At 34.6% G+C, this 22,964-nt stretch overlaps 4 protein-coding genes across 8 annotated transcripts in view; 3 read left to right on the plus strand and 1 right to left on the minus strand.

Annotated features, from left to right (window-relative positions):
• Positions 1-1,912, plus strand: part of LOC119669057 (keratin, type I cytoskeletal 9-like) — a 15,748-nt gene extending 13,836 nt beyond the window's left edge. Inside the window, exons 2-3 of one of the 2 annotated variants that reach the window (XM_038078790.1) lie at positions 1,480-1,534; positions 1,597-1,912. In XM_038078790.1, the coding sequence (XP_037934718.1) occupies positions 1,480-1,534; positions 1,597-1,790 (249 nt within the window). In that variant the 3' untranslated portion in view covers positions 1,791-1,912. Of the gene's footprint in view, positions 1-1,419; positions 1,535-1,596 lie in introns of those variants that run through there. The other variant, XM_038078789.1, reaches the window with a different exon arrangement.
• LOC119669051 (circumsporozoite protein-like) overlaps positions 1-22,964 on the minus strand; it is a 173,141-nt gene that overhangs the window by 134,843 nt on the left and 15,334 nt on the right. The window lies entirely within an intron of this gene.
• LOC119669055 (keratin, type I cytoskeletal 9-like) lies at positions 6,240-6,705 on the plus strand. Its single transcript, XM_038078787.1, has 2 exons — positions 6,240-6,339; positions 6,400-6,705. The coding sequence occupies exons 1-2, from the start codon at positions 6,285-6,287 to the stop codon at positions 6,591-6,593; spliced, it is 249 nt and encodes an 82-aa protein (XP_037934715.1). The 5' UTR covers positions 6,240-6,284; the 3' UTR covers positions 6,594-6,705.
• LOC119669058 (protein suex-1-like) lies at positions 7,464-7,882 on the plus strand. The gene is made up of 2 exons (XM_038078791.1): positions 7,464-7,569; positions 7,628-7,882. The coding sequence occupies exons 1-2, from the start codon at positions 7,515-7,517 to the stop codon at positions 7,819-7,821; spliced, it is 249 nt and encodes an 82-aa protein (XP_037934719.1). The 5' UTR covers positions 7,464-7,514; the 3' UTR covers positions 7,822-7,882.

Below are 22,964 nucleotides of genomic sequence, written 5' to 3' on the forward strand. Positions count from 1 at the left end.
TTCATATACTTGTTTCAATATACTTGTTTATCTATGGTCATCCTCCGTCGGTGTATGTGCACATATTAGACTGATGTAAAAAAATGTTGCCTGTTTTTACAAGTACTTTGTTTATTGGTGTGACGGTAGAGACCAAATTTCGTAGCCTTTGGCTTACCGCAAATACGCCACCAATTTCGAGCTTGGTTGCACGTCAGCTGTAGTAGCACGTCTATCGCATTTCCTAGAGAGCGGTAACGACAGTCTTGTATTTTTTAAGAACATAAACCAGTTGTATTAATACAGCTTCTCTGTAAAGAGTTCGGACATTCTAACTGCATATTCTATAATCATGTTTCTTAAAACGTTTGCGGATGTCGTCGATGGTATTAAGTGTCCTTAAACAATGTTGCCTCCTTGTTTCTTTATTTGTTTATGTTATGTTTTTATATAGTGAGTTCCAAGCCGGACGCATAACCTCATATACAGATGAAGAAAAGTTTCCTGCACACATTATTTCACAATGCACGAACGATTGTAGCTATTTAAAGAGAGCCAAACAAGAGCTGTGTGTCAACTTGAAGGAAACTTACCAGATGAAATATAATTAGACAGTTTAAATTGTATGTTTTTCCCTCCCCTTTCCTTTTCATGAAACACAATTAAAGGGTTATTCCAGTATCTGGGCGCAGGTATTACACATAAGCTCTTCTGATCCTAACTAAATAGCAAACAAAATGTTATCTGTTGTGTGTATGTTAATTTTTGCCAGAGATAGGAGCTTTCGACTAAGAAATCTATACCTCTAATCGAAATCAAAGCCGGACAGCTAAAAATTTAACTAGTTTACTCTACCTCCGAGGAGACCCAATCCAAATCCAGACGCATATTGTTGGGATAGAAACGCATGCTATGGTGATCCGTCGGGTTACATCTCAACATTATTAGATCTGCTATACTGAGAAGAAATATATTACTATTCGTAGTTATAGGAACGAGGCAGTATTTGATCCAGACAGTCACCTATAGTGTCACGTCACATTTTTTCAATATAATGAATATATTTTTTCAAAATAAGCCTCTGTCAGAGTTATTGCCGCCCACTGAAAAGGTTGTCTCGAATGCAAATTTCAACTGCTAATTTCTGATATTGATATTAGCTGCAAATTGATACAAGTGTGTTAAAAAAATTTCAAGGAATAATTTGTGTTAAAATTCAGTTAAAGAGTGAATTTACAACTAATCAGATAGAAAAATTATCTGCTGTTATGTCATGCTTCAAATTATTAACGCTTAATTAGCGATAAGATTTTTGAAAATGGAACAGAGTTCCGCTACTCAATTATTTCAACAGGTGTGTCATTATTGATGAAGCGTTATTCTGTACTATGAATTTCAAATGAAATATTAAAAATCAAAGTGGTATAAATACTCAATAACGAACATAACAATGCACAGAAATTGCTAGATTCGCTGGTATTTATCAACTTAGTTCTCAAAATGAAAGTAGCTTTGATATTTGGAATCCTTTTGATAGGCATTTCTTTATGTAACGGTAAGGATAAATATGAGGATGTTCTGTGATATTTTTCTAAAATATGTACTCTGTGTTACCAGGCCAATATGCAGGAGGCGCTGCATCGGCGTATGGAGGTGGTGCGGCTGGCTCCTACGGTGGTGGTGCCGCTGGGGCTTATGGAGGTGGAAGTGCCGCTTCTTATGGAGGTGCTTCATCAAGTGATAATGCTAAATTGGGCGTTGGCATTGGTGCTGGTGCCGGAGCAGGTCTTGGAGCAGGCGTAGGACGTTAAGAGAAGAAATAATTTTCTGTGTAGATACACATATTTTTCCATTCTGTTTACGATCCCTTCGAAATTCAATTGAATGTTCATTAAAGCAAAGTAATAAATATTTTACTAACATTTTTAAATCACTTAAATTCTTTTTATATCTTTATAATCAAATGTATATATATCTCAGGAGCAATATATAAAATATTATGTAATACAGTTATAGATGTATTTTGCGTGTTATGGTAAGTCTTACAGAAAACTTAAAAATTTTTAGTCAATTCAGCGCCTTAGAAGTCTATTTCTATATGTGCTCACAAAATATCTATAAATTTGTTAGTCAAAACTTATTTCGGTAATCCACACCTGTTCTATATAAAAATGTCTGACATACCATTTATCCACATAATGTCATTGCTTCGAGCTTGATCTTTAAGGGTGTGACCAGTAACAAATCGCAAGATGTGTGTGTATTGGGAGGCATCTGCACAGTGTTTGCAGTTTCAGTCCAGGTCTGGACTACATATATACAAACTGTGCCTTTAACACTTCAATGTTTATTGAGTTATTTCAACAGTTTTCAGGCTTTCTGATTTTTGACTGTCACTTAACTCTTTGGATAACTCTTTCAACAAAATTTAATTAAATTGCATGACTTCCTTCGTGGATTAAGCCCACTAATTTAGAAAGCAGTGATTGCTTTGACACAGTTAATATCTTATATAACAAATAAAGTGTATTTTTATCAAAAAAAAAAAAAAATTAAAGAAGAAGCAAACTTAACAAATAATTCTATTATAACATATCCTTCCAGTATACCTGCGTATTGAGAATATTTTTATTAATTATAGCATAATTTCTTATTGTTGTTAATATATATATATATCGATATATATCCACAATCGAGAATTTATTTTATTCTGAATAGTGAACACATTTGATAAATACTGTTAGTGCATTCATTTTCTTCAGCACCTTTTTATTTTATTCATTATTCTTTTAGTTTTTGTGCTGTCATACGAGGCTGCTATATATATTTCTGGCCTTGGCAACACTAAGTGTTGTCAGATGCAATCTGACATTTTCATTGGAAAGGTTGACATTTTTTAGCATAACATCACTCAGAACGTGTTGTCATTTAATTGTGAATTGTTTTATTTACAGAGACTTGAAAAATTCATCTCGGCCAAAGAATTGAATTAACACGTGGATTATCACGACAAGAGTTCATTGATGCACTTTAATCTTTATATGGCGATAAAGCGCCATCCTACAGCACTGTGAAAAACGGGTTTAATGAATTCAATCGTGGCCGACGCTCGCTCAACGACGAATTCCGTGAAGGTCGTCCAAAAACGGCCGTTGTGCCAGAGAACATTGATGCTGTGCGTGAACTGATAATACAAAATCGTCATGTGACATTCCGTGAGATAGAAGCATCGTTGGGCATTTCTCCCACCAGCATACATTCGATATTGCATGAACACCTGGCCGTTAAAAAGGTTTGTTCTCATTGGATTCCGCACAATTTGACAATCGCTCAAAAAAAGGCTCGTGTCGATTGGTCCAAAGAAATGTTAAAAAAAATACGATCGCGGTGCTTCATTAGACGTTTATAAGATCGTCACAGGTGACGAATCTATGAATCTATGAAACAAAACAGCAATCGACGCTGTGGGTCTTAGAAGACGAGCCAAATCTAACGAAAGTTGTTCGTGGTAGAAGCACTTCGAAGCAAATGGTCGCATGTTTCTTCGGCAAAACTGGTCATGTGGTGACTGTTGCACTTGAGCAACGAAGGACGGTCACTTCTGAGTGGTGCACCACAATTTGTTTGCCTGAAGTCTTCGGAGAAATTCAAAAAACGAACAAGAGAAGACGCATCATTGTTCACCATGACGACGCGAGTTCTCACACATCGGCTGAAACCAGTGCCTTTTTGACCTGCCAAAACGTCGAATTGAGGAGTCATCCGCCGTACAACCCTGACTTGACACCCAATGACTTCTTTTTATTCCCGCACATCAAGAAAAAATACGTGGTCAACGTTTTTCGTCGCCAGAATATGCTGTTGAAGCGTCCAAAAATCATGTTTTGGAGGTGTCTCAATCGGAGGGGAAAAAGTGATTCAACAATTGGTTTGAGCGCATGCAAAAGTGTATTAATCAGGTTGGAGAATACTTTGAAAAACAATAAAACAATTTTTGATGATAAATATTCGCATTTTCATTATTAAGCCAGAAATATATATAGCAGCCCTAGTAGATATTATCTGTTATTTAGTTACATAGCCATGGTTTATATGGAAACAAAGATATAGATATTTGAGGTATATCTGATCACCACATGGCGACTAAATGCATCGCTGAAAAGATTCAAAGATAAATTTACTACGACTCGTCTTCATTTAACTTTATAATGCTGAGTTCTTTCTTAAGATTCTCATCATACCAAGAGCAAACGACAAACACTCCTACGATAATTAAATTTAAAACGATTTCTGCATTAAAGCTGTTATCTACTAACAAGTCTTCACCTCTCAAATAACGTGCAATTTTTTCTCAACAATTAATACGCGTCTTTAGTTTATCTTACTCATTAAACTTTGAACAACACACGACTGAAGCCATTTCAGGGAGTTCCACCAAAATAGTCCTTTATATACGTTATGCAACTAACAAACTTTTTCTACATGTCTCTGTAGATTTCCTTGTGTTTGTTTAACCAAAACCAAACTTAATTCTTACCAAGAAACTGATGATAAAGTCGAAACCCGGAAATTAAGTTCGGGTCTTTTAAATGACATACTGAGTGGAGTGTACTCTCGTTAATCATTTACTCTTTTCATGATGCAATTATGAATAGACATATGGTATGAACACGTATGGTCCATCGATGGATCTATATGTTGACGGGGAGTATTCACGGGGAGTACTTACTCAGAACACATACAGCAGAAATTTAATGACTCTTTTACCCAAATAAAACATTTTGTTCACACGAAAATATGTTATACATGTATAATAAAAGAATATAGCTTATATTATAAGATGATCATTATAAATCCTAAAACATAAAAAAATGTTTTCGTTGCGAAAATCATGATTTGCATTCATTTGGAAAGAGTCAAATTTACTTCATATCTAAACAATAGCAAACTCACCGATCTCCGGAGTCAAAGCGAAAATTACGGAAGCAACATTATCGGCGAGCAGAAACCTTTCACTGCAAAATTATCCTGAAAATGTTGGTTTTCTTCAGATAAAGACTTGACACAACAAAGTACGTACACAAAATAGCAAAATAAATTATGTACGCTTTGTAGATAAGAAATATTGTGCAAGTGGTTTCCTATACGTAGCCCAGGCCTTTTAAACAAGATCAAAAAGTCATTCCCAGCAAGCGTACATACACTTCTAAGAACTTACTCGACTAACCGTAGATTTAAAGTTACGCACAACTCATTTATTACCAGGGAATATAAAATTGTTGCTCACGTTCCTCAAGGAAGCATTTTTGCACCAATCCTTCATCTAATCTACCCTCCAGATCTCCCATTGTATAGAAAGGATCTGGCCTCAACCATTGCAAATGATACTGCAATTCTTAATCTTAATCTAGCTAAATGACAGATTAACGTAAATGAAGCGAAGAGCGTACATATATTATAAACTCTACGCAAAGACACATACTTAAGCATTTATCTTGATAGAACGCTAACATAGTATCGCACTTTACACTAAAGTTGCAACAACTATATAGGCTGATGAATCCCAAGTCTGCACTCAGTCTCGAAATTAAAGTAATGCTGCACAATGCCATCATAAAAAAATCTGAATGTATGATATAGAGCTTTGGGGGACCAAGTGCAATCCAAAAGTGGAAAACCCGCAAAGATTTCAAAACAACATCACCAGATAGATTGTAAAAGCCCCGTGTTATGTGAAGAGCTCCACACAATATACAAAGGGATCTCAATATACTCAAAATATATGATGTCATTTGAACTCGTATTGCAAAGTACTACTTGAAACTTGATACACATTCAATCATCAAAGCCAGACAACTGCTTATCACCAACCCGGCATTTCGACTTAATAGGAAACAGCTATCTAACCCGTAGCAAATGTAGAATATAAACTTAACTGCTTTGATTAATACCTTAAAGTATTTTCTGTTTAATATGTATCCCCACCTAGTTTTTAAGATTTGATATTACTTATTGTAATTATTATATATATAATTGAGAAAAAAGTATTTAACCTATTTAATCAAATCTGTGATAGTGGTCTTTTATCACAAATAAAAGATGACAAATTTTCACTATATAATCATTCAATTTAGTGTGTCGTGTTCTTCGTTAATGAAGTGTGACTTCATGGTATAAAGTCTTCTATAACAAAACGTAATGAAATGCTTAGGTTGAAAACGATATAAATAGACGAGCAGAAGTAAATAAAAAAGTAGAAGCTCAAATTTCTTCTGCTGGTATAAACGTACTCAACAATCGAAAACATGAAACTATATATCTTATTGGGAGTGCTCTTGATTTGCGTGTCACTTTGCTATGGTAAGGATATAAGTCTAAATGTTTTATAAATTAACTAAAACGCATCTTCCCTTTCAACAGGCAATAATGCAGGAGGTAGTGCAGCGGCTTATGGAGGCGGTGCAGCTGGATCCTATGGTGGTGGTGCCGCTGGAGCCTATGGAGGTGGAAGTGCTGGTGCTTATGGAGGTGCTTCAGCAAGTGGATCCTCACAACTTGGTGTAGGAATTGGTGCTGGTGCTGGCGCAGGTCTTGGTACTGGAGTTGGACGCTAAGCTGTTGAATAATTAATTAACTATAATCACTCTTTTAATGTAAACAATGTCTGTAAACACCAGTTAAATATCCTACGAATAATGTTAATAAATATTTTTCTTGAACTCTTAAGTTATGTGTCTTTACTACGTATTAATTATGGAAGAATATCAATTAATTTACTAATTACTCAGTTAATTAAATTTGTAGAAAGTTCTGTTATTTAATTTTGTTGACTGAATTCTATATTGCCTACAGGAGCAACTTGAGTTATATATGATCCACTGCATGTTTTACTACAATAAAATAATTCGCTTATGTGATAGATGGAGGAATATAGTCAAATACTTTGTTATAGATATATTTATGTATTGAATAAAACATTGATAAAATAAATTGAAAAAATAAAATAGGTATAGATAAAATAAATATGTACATTACCACATATACATATATATATATATAATATATATATAAATATTAATATTTTAATCAGTACTATTAATTAATATGCAATATGCAATTATTCCTCCTGTAAAAAAGAATGTGAATGACGATGAAATGATCATGACAATATATAGCTGATTTGTACAATTTTGCTGTGTTGGAATAAAAAATTCCAACAGTTCCAATCTCAAAGCTGAAGTTCAAACATAATTCTATATGATTCAATGTACCACGTTCACTTTTGTAATACCTCCAACAAATTTTTTGCATAGATTTTGTGAAACTAAGGTAACCGTTCCGCTATCTTCTAATACGAAGAGACATTACTAAATATTGGCTAATGAAGCGTAACTTTTCTTCTATTAATTTTGGTTTGAGAAAAATGAAGAATTGCGGAAAAATAGTATAAATACCCAGACACAAAAAAAGCCACGCTATTGAAGTTATTTTCGTGTTATTGTTATCGTCGCTAACAGAACAAACAAAGCGAGAACATGTACAAGGCTTTCATAGTAAGTCTGCTTTTGGCTTGGATTGCAGTTTGCACTGGTAAATATAATAGTTCGTAGTTATGAAATTCTATTAAATAATACTGTCATTTGTGCAGCTTACTGTCCTCCATGTGGTAGAGGATACGGCGGAGGATACGGAGGAGGATACGGCGGATACGGAGGAGGCTACGGTGGAGGATATGGAGGAGGATACCCAGGAGGATATGGAGGTGGATACGGAGGACATCATGGTATGGGATCCTCAGGCATTGGAATTGGTGCTACTCTTGGAATTGGGTTAGGTCGTTAAGACAAATAATACTTTTTATAACCATAGGTGTCTACTTTAAAAAGATTTATGAAATGTGTGATTCAGCTAAATGTTTAATAAACGAAAAGTTTGTGTATACAACACTTTTCTTAAAACAATACAATTTAATTAGAAAAACAATTGAAAAATAATGACAACCAAATAGGAATCTAATATTGAAATAATACAAATTAATTATTTGTAATCATCCAGCTTGTGATTCAAATCGTTTTAACATTCAAACAAAAAACTAAACATAAGTCAAAACAAATCAGATGTTTTTTTTAAATTCTGATTTTTCCAGAATTTTTCGCATTTTCCTGGTATGCTGGTATCACAATTAATTCTTCAGAGTGATTGTTTAATCATAAGCTTTTTTATGATTTTTTAAATATTAGTCTTTTTCTTTACTTAATTTTCTTACACGTTGTGAAATTATTTATAAAAAACGCAGGCATTTTTAACTATATAAACATATATTTGCATAAAAGAAAATATATATGTGGAAAGAAAGTATATGAGGTGTTATTTTCAAATGTTTTACTTCAATACACTATTTGTTTAAAAAACTAAAATTAATGTTTTATTTTAGCGCGCAGAACGTCTTCTTATACACACCTTTTAAAGAGAACAGAACCGGCTTTTTTACAATAGAATTCAAGTTGCAAATTAACATGCGTACGAATAATTGAGTGCGAATGTCAAGAGCTGAAAGCTCAAAAGAGTAAACGAAATGACTCAAAACTGGTATTGATCTTGCTCTACATTATTCGTACACATGTTAAAATGCTTACAAACTCAACTTGCTAGATCTACCAAAGCACCGTGCTCCAACATCCCGCCCCCCTTGAAAGGATTTCAAGCTGGCAATAGTGCAAGTTTGTGGATTGGTCGACGGATGACTCCTTTGGATGTCTGCAGATCGACTACGCGAATATGCTTATCTGGACCATTTACACAGTGAATGATTCTTCCCATCAGCCAACGTTGTGGGGGCATATTATCCTCGTGGATTATTACTAATGTTCCATTGCTGACGTTTGATTGTTCCTTTGTCCATTTGGTACGTGTCTGCAGCTCGTTTAGATAATCTCGAGCCCATCGGCGCCAGAAATGATGTTTTACAGCCTTCACACGGACCCACTTATCTGCTAGTGGCAATTTATCATACTGAGATGTTGGTTCCGGTAATGTCTTAAGTGGGCCGCCGATAAGAAAATGTGCTGGTGTCAATGCATCATAGTCGCTTGGATCGCAAGACAGCGGTGATATTGGTCTCGAATTAAGTATGGCCTCGATTTCAATTAGTACTGTTCCAAGTTCCTCAAACGTAAGACGAGTGTTTGCAAGGGTTCGGTTCAGATGGCCCTTAGCACTTTTCACAGCCGCCTCCCATAGCCCACCGAAGTGAGGCGTCCTAGGCGGTATAAAATTGAAGTTGATAAATTGGTTGGTGCAAAAAGTCTGCAAATTAGATTGGTTAGTTTTATTAAATAAAAAGTTTTTCAAGTCAGCCAGCTTGTTGCTAGCACCAACAAAATTTGTTGCATTATCGCAGTAGATATCTGATGGCAGTCCCCTTCTGCCGATCAATCTTTTTAGTGCTGCGATAAAGGCGTCCGTAGTTAAATCTGACACTGCCTCGATGTGTGCCGCCTTTGTTGATAAGCAGACGAAGATAGCTATATACGTTTTGAATGGGGTTTTTCCCCGAATACCAAGGTACGTTAATACTGGCCCACAAAAATCTACTGCTGTACGAGCGAATGGCCTACTGGGAGTGACGCGTTCAATAGGGAGGTTACCCATTATTTGACCAAGCAATTTCGGTTTGTAACGCACGCAGTGAATGCAAGACCGAACCGTTCGACGCGCAATATCGCGAATATTTAGTATCCAAAACTTAAGTCGAGTAAGGGCGATTAATGCCTTGGCTCCTGCATGATAGTTGCTCAGATGAAGATGCCGAACGTACAATTCCACAAAATAACAGCCTTTAGGCAGTAGAATCGGATGTCGCTGACCCATGGCAATGTCACTAAGTGCGAGACGCCCTCCTACCTTTAAGAGTTGATAACCTGACGCTTCCTCCAAGAATGGGTTTAGGTGCTTGAGTGACCCTTCCACTGGATTACCTCGCTGTAGGCCTTGTATATCCTGAGAAAAAAAATGATTTTGGATAATCCAAACAATGCAATGCAGTGCTTTTTGTAATTGCATAGGTTGAATGACCTCTACGTCAGCTTTCTCTTTATACTTGGTTAACTGATGGAATCGATGTAGTTGCGCTACTATTCGTAGTATTTTAGCATAGGAGCCATACCTTGATATAACTGTCAGCAAATAATTTTCTTTAGTTACCTGAGTAAACGCAAGTTTCCTTCTTTCCTTATTGACTACTTCCATATCTAAATTGCTATGTTCTGGTTGAGGCCAATGTTTTCTTTCACGTAATAAAAATTCTGGTCCAGTGAACCACGTAGACTCCGTTAGTTGGCGATTGGTACAACCACGAGAAACAATATCAGCTGGATTAATTTTTGTAGATATGTGCTGCCACTGACCAGCGCGAGTTATATCTTGGATTTCAGCCACACGGTTGCCTACAAAGGCAGATAGAGTCGAGGAATGTTGTTTCAACCAATGCAGAACTATTTGGGAATCCGTCCAAAAAAATGTTTCTCCTTCGAGGTGAGCGAGTGTCGGCTGAATTTTTTGTAATAACCTGGCAAGTAGTAACGCACCACATAACTCTAACTTAGGCAACGATTTCCTCTTTATCGGAGCTACGCGGGATTTTGCAGTAAATAGTTTGACTGTCACGTTACCTGACTTATCCTGAGAACGAAGATAAATGCAACATCCATATGCTCTTATTGAGGCATCACAAAATCCGTGGATGTCTACTTGTTGAGGGCCTATTGTTAGGCAAAATCGCGGTATCTTCATAGACGAAAGTGTATGGAGGTCTTGAACGAACGTTTCCCATGCAGAGTGAAGAGCTTGAGGTACTGACTCATCCCAATTCAAACGAAGCAGCCAGAGTTCTTGCATAATAATTTTTGAAACAAGTACAAGTGGAGCGAGTAACCCAAGAGGATCGAACAGTGATGAGGCCAGTGATAGAATAGAACGTTTTGTTACCGTACGACTAATCGGGACGTTGAACGAGAATAGAAACACATCATGAAGTTGATGCCATTTGATGCCCAATGCGCTAGTGATCGTATCCGAACCCAGATCCCAACTCTTCGTTGTAGTGTCGCTTACAAAATCCACATGATTAGAATGCCATTTATCCAATTCAAAACAACCTTCCTTCAGAATTGCAGTCAGTTGATGTTTAATTTCGACAAGTTCTTCACTGAAGTCGGCTCCGCCAATAAAATCATCCACAAAAAATGACGATTTAAGAAGTGGAGAGCCTAATGGGTATTTGTCTTTATATTTATCGGCCAAATATTGTAAACTTCTAGTTGATAAAAACGGCGCCGATGCTGTGCCATAAGTGACAGTATTGAGTTCGTAAGTACTAACAGGCTCCGCATCTGTGTCTCTCCAGAGGATATATTGAAACCGTCGATCTCCTTTATCCACCAAAATTTGTCGGAACATCTTTACGATGTCGGCTGTCAGAGCATAACGGTATAAGCGAAACTGAAGAAGGAGCAGATATAGTTCCGGCTGAATGGTAGGGCCTACCAGCAAAATGTCATTTAGCGCACGACTAGATGAGGTTGGACATGATGCGTCAAAAACTACTCTCAACTTTGTTGACGTGCTGGAAGGCTTCAGAACACAATGGTGAGGGATATAGTAATGCGGTTCGTTCAATTTGGGATCTTCGACGCGCGTCATATGCCCTAACTCCAGATATTGTTTCATGAACTCCCAGTAATCGCGTTTTAATGCAGGATTGGATGATAAGCGTCGTTCTATACCTAGAAGTCGACGCAAGGCAATGCTGTGTGTCAGACCGAGGGTGGTTGGTGGTTCCTTAAATGGTAATCGAACTACAATTCTTCCGTCCATAGCTTGTCGAACTGTTTCTTGATAGGAGGTCTCGCACTTCGATTGCTCTGGTGACCACGATTTTTCAGCTGATTGTACTTCCTCTATCTTCCACATCATTTCTAGTTGTTTAGATACGGTATCATCTAGTGACATTAGGCAGTTTGCAACTGTGGGATTATCGAGAACACCTTGACATCTACCGGATACCACCCATCCAAACAATGTTTTTTGCAGGACTGGAAGATTCGCACCCAATTTAATTTGACCGATGGATAAAATGTCAAAGAAGCTTTCTGTGCCTAGTAAGAGATCGATACGTTTGGATTTAAAAAATAGTTCATCTGCGAGTGAAGTATTCGGCGGGAGGTTCCATGATGATACATCAATTTCTGAGCTTGGCTGGTAAGCAATATGAGGAGTAACGCAGAAGTTGAGATCCAGCTCAAGATTTGAATGACGTGACTTTACGATAGTGGATGTTTGATGCTTTATATTAGCAAATGTGCTGCCTATACTTGCCACATGTACCGGTCGCTTGTATTTGACCAAATTAAGATTTTTTGAGAATTCCTCTGTTATAAAATTAACCTGCGAGCACGAATCGAGTAACGCTCTCCCCACTTGATAACCTCCAACTGAATCTTTCACCAAAACCAGCGCCGTAGCTAAAATTATTTGTTCATTTGAAGACATATCAAGATGAGAGTGACTGGCAACATTGTTATTGGGCAACAGAGTTTGCCTTGTGGTATTTAGTGAATCCGAAACCTGGTCATTGCTATTGGGTTGGTGCAAGAGTGTGTGATGTGACTTTGCGCATATTCGGCATTTGAATGATGATGTGCAATTGGCCACTCGATGCCGGGGCGATAGACAGTTAATGCAGAGTTTCAAACATTTCGCCTTCTCAAATCTTTGGTTAACTTCCATAGTTTTAAAACGAGGGCATTTCTGCACTAAATGTTCATGACTTGAACAAAGTAAGCAGGACTGGGTGGAAGTAGCTGTAGCGAACGAATACTGGTTAGGACGATTGATGGGTTTGGCCTTAATATTGTTGGCTTTACGATGTACCGATAGATGGTTGTATGGCTTGTGATCGAGAGATTCTAGAAACTGACAATGTCTGTCAAGCAGTGCTGAACAGTCGTTCCAACTAGGTAGAGTGGTGAGAGATAGCGCCTCCTTCCATTTCCTACGTGTAGTTTCATCCACCCTCTGCATTACCAATGAAATGAGTATTGCCTCACATATTTGTTTTTCAGAGCCTAACGTGCAGAGTGAACCGTACAGTGCAGACACATTATCGATTAGGCTGCGAAGTTGGTGGCTAGACTGATCCGAAACCACTGGCAAATCAAATAAAGCTGTAATGTTTTCTAAGAAAATCAGCGTACTGTTGTCATACCGTGTTTTAAGTCGCTCTAAAGCCTTCGGATAATTTTCATTACAAATGGGGAATGCCTGCACTGTTTCTAATGCTTGGCCCGTTAGACAATTTCGTAAATGGTTAAATTTTTCGATGTTGGTTAAACACGCTTCTCGATCAATAATTTGGACGAAAGAATTGATGAAGTTCTTGTATTCAGAGTACTTACCACTGAACGTGGGTAATTTCAAATGCGGCAACTTCTTACTCACAGGAGGTATCAATGCTGTGTTGTCCATCATTGTAGAATTATTAGCTTCATCATTCAGCTGCGAAGATATGGAAATTTTTGTTGAAATATAAAGCTCCTCTAAGTCAGCTCTGCACGTATCGGTAGCATCTAGTTTCTCAATTGATGTCTGAAATGATAAGACCTGTTTAAAGTAAGAATCTAGGATACCTTGCCTACATTTTAATTCCGGCTGTGACAATAATTTCCAGTCCCCTTTATGTGGGTTTCGATCAACCCTTTAATCCTACTGATACTCGCTTTGGATGAGGCCCTTTGCTGTTTGAATTCTGCCAATTCTGACATGGCCGTCTGGCTTGTGTTGGGTGTTGTCATCTCGATTTAATAAATTATTGATGAGTCAAAATAATTACACTCTCCGAAAGTCTAATAGATATTATATCACGACACGATACCGAAATAGTGCACAAATTCGAAAGTCACTAAGCACTTGCGCATAAATAGTTGTGCTACAACGATAATTAATCGGTTGACTGAATGATGCGAACGAAAGCGAAAGTTCTAAGCACATGCACTTAAATAATTGTGCGACAACGATTAATTAATCGGTTGACCGAATGATGCGAACGAAAGCGAAAGTTCTAAGCACATGCACTTAAATAATTGTGCGACAACGATTAATTAATCGGTTGACCGAATGATGCGAACGAAAGCGAAAGTTCTAAGCACATGCACTTAAACAATTGTGCGACAACGATTAATTAATCGGTTGACCGAATAATGTGAACGAAAGCGAAAGTTCTAAGCACATGCACTTAAATAATTGTGCGACAACGATTAATTAATCGGTTGACCGAATAATGTGAACGAAAGCGAAAGTTCTAAGCACATGCACTTAAATAATTGTGCGACAACGATTAATTAATCGGTTGACCGAATGATGCGAACGAAAGCGAAAGTTCTAAGCACATGCACTTAAATAATTGTGCATAGAGTAGCGGTTATTGTCCGCATATTACCGAACCTCGACACTCGAATAACGTTTATTTTACCACGCGGTAACCACGACCATTAATTAACGTTAAGTTTGGAAATTCCGTTTGAAATTAGCAATTTTATTAATTTGCCAATATTATTTTTAAATAATTTTTTATGATATATTTATAAACCAAATTAGAATTTATTTTTAACATTTAAATTAACACTTTTTGTCTAAAATTAATCTTTGCTAATTATACACCTTGAAGTGTTTTATTTTTTTATGTCTGTTATTTGTTGTTTTAAGTAAGAACCTTTCTTCCTAGAAAATTTGTTACACGGCACTTAAAACGTTGATCTTTGATTAGTACTTATGCCCGTTTTTTTAAAACGTTCGAATATTATTTTCATATTAGTGTCCTGTCACGGTCGCCAATGTTTAATCATAAGCTTTTTTATGATTTTTTAAATATTAGTCTTTTTCTTTACTTAATTTTCTTACACGTTGTGAAATTATTTATAAAAAACGCAGGCATTTTTAACTATATAAACATATATTTGCATAAAAGAAAATATATATGTGGAAAGAAAGTATATGAGGTGTTATTTTCAAATGTTTTACTTCAATACACTATTTGTTTAAAAAACTAAAATTAATGTTTTATTTTAGCGCGCAGAACGTCTTCTTATACACACCTTTTAAAGAGAACAGAACCGGCTTTTTTACAATAGAATTCAAGTTGCAAATTAACATGCGTACGAATAATTGAGTGCGAATGTCAAGAGCTGAAAGCTCAAAAGAGTAAACGAAATGACTCAAAACTGGTATTGATCTTGCTCTACATTATTCGTACACATGTTAAAATGCTTACAAACTCAACTTGCTAGATCTACCAAAGCACCGTGCTCCAACAGTGATCTTTCAACAAAATATCATATTTTATATTATAGCATGTCATTTCAAGAACTTTCATAATTGCTTTTAAACGTTCATCTTCTTCTTCATCTTCAATCATCATGCATGTCGATCTAGTGGGAGCATTTACATGTCTCATTTAAGTTCCGGATCTGGGATCTAACTCATATTCAAATCCCTTAAGAAACATGGCTCATCTTGTTACTCGTAGTTGCACGTCGTGGTTCTTCATCGTCATAGTAAATTCTTTACAGTCCGTCACAATTTTAAATGTTATACCCAAAATGTAGATTCTTCACTTCTTGAGTACTTCTATAATGGCTAGGACTTCTAGTTTATACGAATGGTATTTTTGTTGATGAGCTTCCGATTAGCGACTCATAAACTGAACAGGGTGAAGTTGATCGTCATTTTTGCCACTTTGTAAAAGAACACCACCGCAACCGTGCATTGAAACGTCGGTATGAATTTCGTATAAGTGCTTGGATCAAACAGTTTTAAAACAGGAGCAGTTATTAAAGCATTCTTCAACTACTGAGAGCTAAAAGTTTTCATAAAATTTAAATTCGGTGTCTTTAGCAAATAAATCTGATAAAGGTTTAGTTATTAAAACATTGTTTTAGATAAATTCTCTACAGTCAGAAGTCTGTCCAAGAAATCGTTGGAGCGATTTTATTCACTGGAACCAGAAAGTTTTGTTTCTTCTGATGAAAGCATAAGCATTGAATTCTCAATTATACATCCCAAGAATATATCCTTTTTTTGATGAAATTCGCATTTTTTCCAATTTATTTAAGTACCACATTCGGCTGCCAGTCTTACAACAGTTTTTAATTTCATTAAATTTTTATTTTCATCACCTGCTGGTATGATCATTTCATCTATATAAATGATTACTGCATCATTGGCAATTAATTTTTGAAAAGTAGTTCAAATATAACGACAAAAAATAGCAGGAGAGTTTCATAAGCCGAAAGTAGCTTATAAAAACTGGACTGCCCATCGTGTGTTAAGAATGCAGTATTTCTGCGATTTCTCTGATACTGACACATGAAAAAAACCATATTTTAGATCCGGTAAAGTAAAAATTTTAGCTTCTTGCAATTTTTGCGCATCGTTATTGATTTGCGTCATAGAAAAATTATCTCAGATGATTTTTTCTTTTAGCTTTTGTAAATCACAGCATAAACGTTTGGTACCATCTTTTTGTTTCACTAAAACAATAGAAGATACATACATTAAATTGCTTGGTTGAATGTTTCCTTGTTCCTGCCAGATTTGGTTTGTTGTTTCACTGCCTTTTGATCTGCAATTGAAATACGTCTTGGTCTTTGGAAAACGAGTACTTCATCCTTTAGTATTAATTTCATTCCAAAAGAGCTTTAAGTTGAAAATTCGGACTTATAACTTTTAATTATTTCTGCTATTTGCAGAAATTATGTACTCATAATCATTGTCAAATAATTCCATTACTATTGCACATATGTATATAAAATCTTTCATATCATCCACATTTATACTGTGAGACTGATTTAAATTGGCATTTTATTCAGGGTTTTCAATTATTTCACACTTTTTATCCATTGTTCCGTTGCTGTTTTTTGTATCCATAAACTCTACTCGACAACATGTGAAATTTTTTTGTGTCAGATGCATCTTTAGTTATATTTTTACGACATTTAAATGATTTATGGCCAACCTCATTAATTCTGTAGCATCTATTTTACATCTATTTTATTAGAGATTTTATTATCTGGTATATTTAACGTGTGGTCTTTGTCAATACTCTTATCATAAGAATTCATAAATGCATCTTTCATAGATTTGTTGGCGTCCAGTTTGATTTTAAAATCTTCAATATTTGCTTGGTATGCTTGGTATAAAATATATTTGTTTAATGACGAATCTGATATACCCTGAATAAACTTTCATAGCAAAAGTAACAAAACTCCAGAAATAGGTATATGCGAACATAAAAAGTCAAGTACGGCTTTGGATCAGTTGGTTAAGGTGCGCTGATTCTGAGCTTCACATTTGACAAGACCCGAATTCGATTCCTGGTACTTGCAGTCTCAAAAATACTTATTTACGAATAATTAAATACAAAAATTATTTCCACGACCACTGATGATGGATATTTGGCAATACTCGACACAGCTGTATGGTCAGATAAAAAAACAATTAATTAAAATAATATAAAAAATAAAATTTTTGTTGTTGTAGTTCACTACTGTTAGAGAAAACCTCTGAATAAAATATGTTATTTTGTTACCATTATCAAAATTAATCGGACATGCCATTTGTATTAAACTGTACAAATCTTGTCAAAAGGATTCATTTGCCTTCTGACGTCAAGAATTTAATTTACTATGTATATCAGAGACGCAAATGGATCCTCCCAAGTCTGCTATTCACTTCATTTTAATTAGTGATTCCCCTTTGGCTACTAACAAAAATTTTTCCTGCACCTCTGAGCAATTGCTTTGCATATATGAATAAATAGGTTCCATTCAACCTATGTAGCACAAGTTCAAAATTCCTATATTCACTCGTTGATACTCTTCGCGCTCTCCCCATTGAAGTGGGAATTGGCGTCATTCACATCTCTATGCGAAAAAGTTACCTTCACGGAAATCTTTGTATCAATCAGGACATGCGACTTCGCTGCTGCGGTATATGACTCGGCATCCTCATAAAATCTCGTTCCTTTCCATTTTTATTTTAATACTTGCCAATTATCTATGTATATGAGCCAGTTTTTAATTGTCTTTATCAATTTATTTCTTCTGAACTCACTGTTATTATTGCCATAGGAAACAGATTTTCCCATTTAGTCTTTTAGTCTCCATTTTATTTGCCATTTTCAAGTTTTTCTTTTTCTATATAACACTGAGCCCCTAGAAAAGTTATTTTACACCCCGATTCCATTAATTACAGCACACATACTATTATTTTCTTTAGTCCAGATTTATATAGATTTGCATATAATGTAACAATAGTATTGATAATAATTTTTTAAACAAAATATGGATACAATACATGATTTCTTGCTTCACTTCAGCAACCAAACGTACACACACTTACTGCTTCTCTAGTTCTTTCTGTCCCTCGCACGTTGTCACTTTCCGTCAGTGTTGGCCTTTGTTGTCTCTAAGTCAGTGTTGCCCTGACAAAAGGTTTTCCGTCATTAATGTTGCTCGTTACCATTTCTACATATATACAAATATATACTATATAGTATATAAAATATAGTATAATATTGACGATAGAACAAAGAGGAATACGTTTATGCTTTGTTATATTATAGTAACTTATAATCGGAATCCTGATGATGACTCTAAGGAGAGTTGAAATATAGAGTTTAATAAAAAATATTAAAGTTTTATTATTTAACAAGAATGGACCTACAACCGCAATAAAAATATTTAAAAAAACCATTATAATAAAAATGGTTAAATGTTTTCAAATTTAGATCGTGAAGCTTGCATCCGTACATTGAGGCTTCAAAAATTTTCTTATTCAGTTTGTCAAAATAACGCATTCGAAAGGGGGAAGTGAAAATACCTTGATAAAATATGTATTTCTTTATTGCACCAAATAAGAAAATGAGCTTTAGTTTCTTTCAGTGCGCACACTTTTGTCGTCGTCATTTTAAGCTTCCGGTAAATCTAGTACAATCAACGCCAAAGTGACAACAACAAAACAGCAGAACCATAAAAGTATATATGTAGACGTAGGCGAAAATTGTAGAAACGAAATATCACATAAATGCCGAATAAAAGCTGAAATTTGTGAAGGAAATGGGCCTAAGCTAGTATTATAATTCCCCACTCGATACCCTGCATTTAAATTGAAATATGCGAATTATGTGTGTGCCTGTGTATCTGTGTATGCAAACTTAGAATATAAATGTGTAACACATACATAGCCAGATGACATTCGTATTCAGTGCTGCATATATCGCTGTTATCCTTAGAGAATTTCATAAAAAAACTGGAACAAATGAGGAAAAAAACGTACATAATTTTCCTGTTGTAACTTTAGCATCCTTTTCCGCTGCCTCAAGAAATTCTCATTTTTTTTCTACAAATCGCATATTCATGTTCATTGAGACGTATTCGCCAATATGGCTGCCAATATCCTCTCAAGTATAATATTCAACTTTTTTTAATCCTGCTTTTTTCTAGTTTTCTGCACTCATCATAGCTTCTTTACTGCTGGCAGTGCCGTTGCCATTGCTGCTTCTTCTATTGAGTGTAATGAAGTGTATGGAATGCAGGCGGTTTTCGATACTTTTCACGGTTGATTCTTTCATCAAGAATAGACAAAAGCATGCTTTACACAGTTTTTCTCGTCTTGTTGATTTCTTGATAAGAAATTGCCAACAGCGTATTATGCTAAGTCCATGCAATTCCTGTATTCCGACAACACTTCAGAGCAGTGATTCAATGCTTGGATTAATGAATATAAATTTCCAATACTTAAATTCTTTTAAATGCAACATCATTACATTTTTACTGCAACAACGTGAGAAATATAGTAGAAAAATTTTTTTTATAATTTATTAAGAGTAAATCAAATTTATGTATCTTCTTTCTTTTGCATAATTGATTATCAAAATTTTTAAATTTTTCAGTAGAGATTTTAATAAAAGTTTCTAAAAGTTTTATAATAAATGCACATAAAAGATATCATTATACGACACCTACTGAATTTGATAAACTTTATTAAAATCATTTGAAAATTTTGTACTTTTGAAGATAGATATATCGTTTTGTGTTGACTGCTAAATTTGATATACTATTATGACAAATATATACTTTTTTTATTGAATACGTACATCGTTAATATAGTAACATGCTATATTAAATCGCAGTGCGATACGATGGATAATTTCACATATATCCGAGTAAATTAATTAACATGCTTGCCGGTTCTTATAAACCTGTTGCCAGATTAAATCATAATATAGAATCACCCTCCAGACATCTTTATTACAAACGAAACTTCTCCATGCTCTTTAGGCAATCTTTTATTATATCTTCTTTTTCCTACCATCACTACACATAAGCTTTTCACTGAGGTGCTATCTGCCTGATTTCATATTGATTGTTCAGAGACAAATCAGATAGAAAATTTGAAACTATATAATACTATATTTTGAACCGCATCAGTCTGGGCAACTGTAGTAAGTGACAAAAAGAATCGAGCTCCAGATGCGATTGGAAAAAATTTTTTTCTGCAAAGGTCTTAACTTCCAGTCGTATTGAAAGTGAAAATTACATAATTCAATTCACATATATTGTAAGTACAGTGCAAGTTAGTTATACATTAAATGTTCTAAACATTACATTAAGATAGAAACTTTTTCCTAAGCCAACAACTCATCAGGAGGGATTAAAAGCAAACAGTGTTTTGTGCCTATGTTTGGTAAATACTGAACTAACGTTTCTAACCCCGAATAGAAACGGAGTTCTTACATTTGAAATTACACTCCTTTAGGATGTTGGTAAACATTTTAGGACAAAAGCTTCATAGCTTTAGAAATCATTCAATCATCAACTCATTGTAGCTATATCTTTGCATCTTAGTCACCTTTCTAAGTTTATACTGAAAAATGAGCATAAAAAGCCTCAACAGATTTGGGTAAACTCCCGAACGGTACCAATATACTCTTATAATTTCATGGTTCCATGGCTGACCATTCAGTTGTTTTAAGTATTGCAAATAGCCATCTTAGACATAAATATTTGTATATAATTTTTTGCGTTGCAAGGTTTGAACTTAACCCTTTCCAAATTTTAAACCAACATCCGTTTTATCTCCGTTTTAGATAACTGAACCAACATTGCTCTTGACCACCAAGAATATCACATTTTGTATGGTATTAAAAGCAAGAATAAACCTCAGCCATATATAATAGTATTAACTATATAATAGTATTAGTATTAAAATTATTCTAGAGACAGCTCCCCTTATTCATACCCTCCTCGTAAAGCTTTTTTTTTGTGCGTGGTAAAAGGTTAGGGGGAGGGTATTTATTACAAAAAAGTTTGGTTAACGCTATTCTACAGACGTTTCAAACATTTAAAAAATATTGTTTAACTACTTTATAATGAAATAATAGATACCTATATGTCTCACTTAGATTTTTATTTTCTAATAATAATATTTTACAAGCAAGTCATTTGTTACTCTTCATTGACAAATGAGAGTCATAAATAAAGAATATAGTAAGTTTGATATATGTATATATATGAATATAAAGACACCAGTTTTGACTTATAAAAACCTCAATCAAATTAATTAAATTAATAATTGAAATAATTAAAAAATGATTGAAATATTTTTTTTATATTTATTTAATTTAACTTATATGTTGATAATCAATTATGACGTGAGATACTCTGAGTCTATTGTGCATGTTATTTGATATATAAAATATTTTGCATAGGTATATACATAAATAGATACTTTTGAATTATAATTTATTTTGCATAGGTATATACATAAATAGATACTTTTGAATACGTTTAATTTATAATAAATGTTTTTACCAAAAAGAATTGTTTCTTAATAATATATACATACATCAATATTAACAATAAAATAAAAGAAGTTATATTTATCATTAAAGTATAGCGAATGATATTTCCGGACGGTTTGAGTAATAATTCTAGGACAAAACGCAGTAAAGACGAAAACTATTCTACATAAATAATTTTAACCGTGAAACAAACTAAAACCAGAAACAAAATAAAAATAAATAATTTGTGTTTGTGTCCTAATGACTTTCTGCTCGTTGGCTTGTGGTTCCTTTATCGTCCTTATGGCTTCGTCATGTTGACTTTTAATTACAGTCGGAAATGTATAATTACAAGCGTGTATGAAGTTGTTGTTATTCCAAAGCGTGTCTATAATTTCCGCTAATTAGTCCTTTTCTGCAATACGTCTTCCTGCTGTTGTGCGCTACTCGAATTTTTCTTATTTTTGCGCTTTCGTTAAAAGTATCTAAGCATCAGTTCACGCGAGTGTATCTGACCTTGTCGGCTGGTTTTGTGTGTTACATATCACTTTCACCATTTTTTCACTGTTATTTCAACTGAGCCACAATGCTGGTTTTCGCTTTTCTTGCTTTACCATAGATGCCACACACTCGTATACCATACATATATCTATATCAATTGTATCCAAAATCTCACATATGTACATATCAACTGGTACGTATTTTACATATGCGGTTTAATTTACTTGGGATTCTGGTTTCCTTACTGTTGCCATTAACAAAAAGTATTCTCATTAAAGCAGAGTTACATTATATAAAATACTTGTAAATAATTTGACTATGATTTACTTAGAATTCGTGGTTTTCCGTATTAAAGCAATTTTTTTATTTAAATCTTATATTACACACTCAGACTGCATCCGAACTCTTGGAAATTTTAATTTATTCCATTAAAATTTCTGAATACTTCTTAAATAAATTTAATATTTTAATAAAACATATTGTGATTAAATATATGTAAATTTTTGCTTTTTTAATAGTATAGCTTTTCATACTTATACAGTTCTGTAATCCAACTTTTAAATATACATACGTTTATGGAGTAAATTTT

Source organism: Teleopsis dalmanni, chromosome 1 (assembly GCF_002237135.1).
Source record: "Teleopsis dalmanni isolate 2A chromosome 1, ASM223713v2, whole genome shotgun sequence".
Lineage (NCBI taxonomy): Eukaryota > Metazoa > Arthropoda > Insecta > Diptera > Diopsidae > Teleopsis > Teleopsis dalmanni.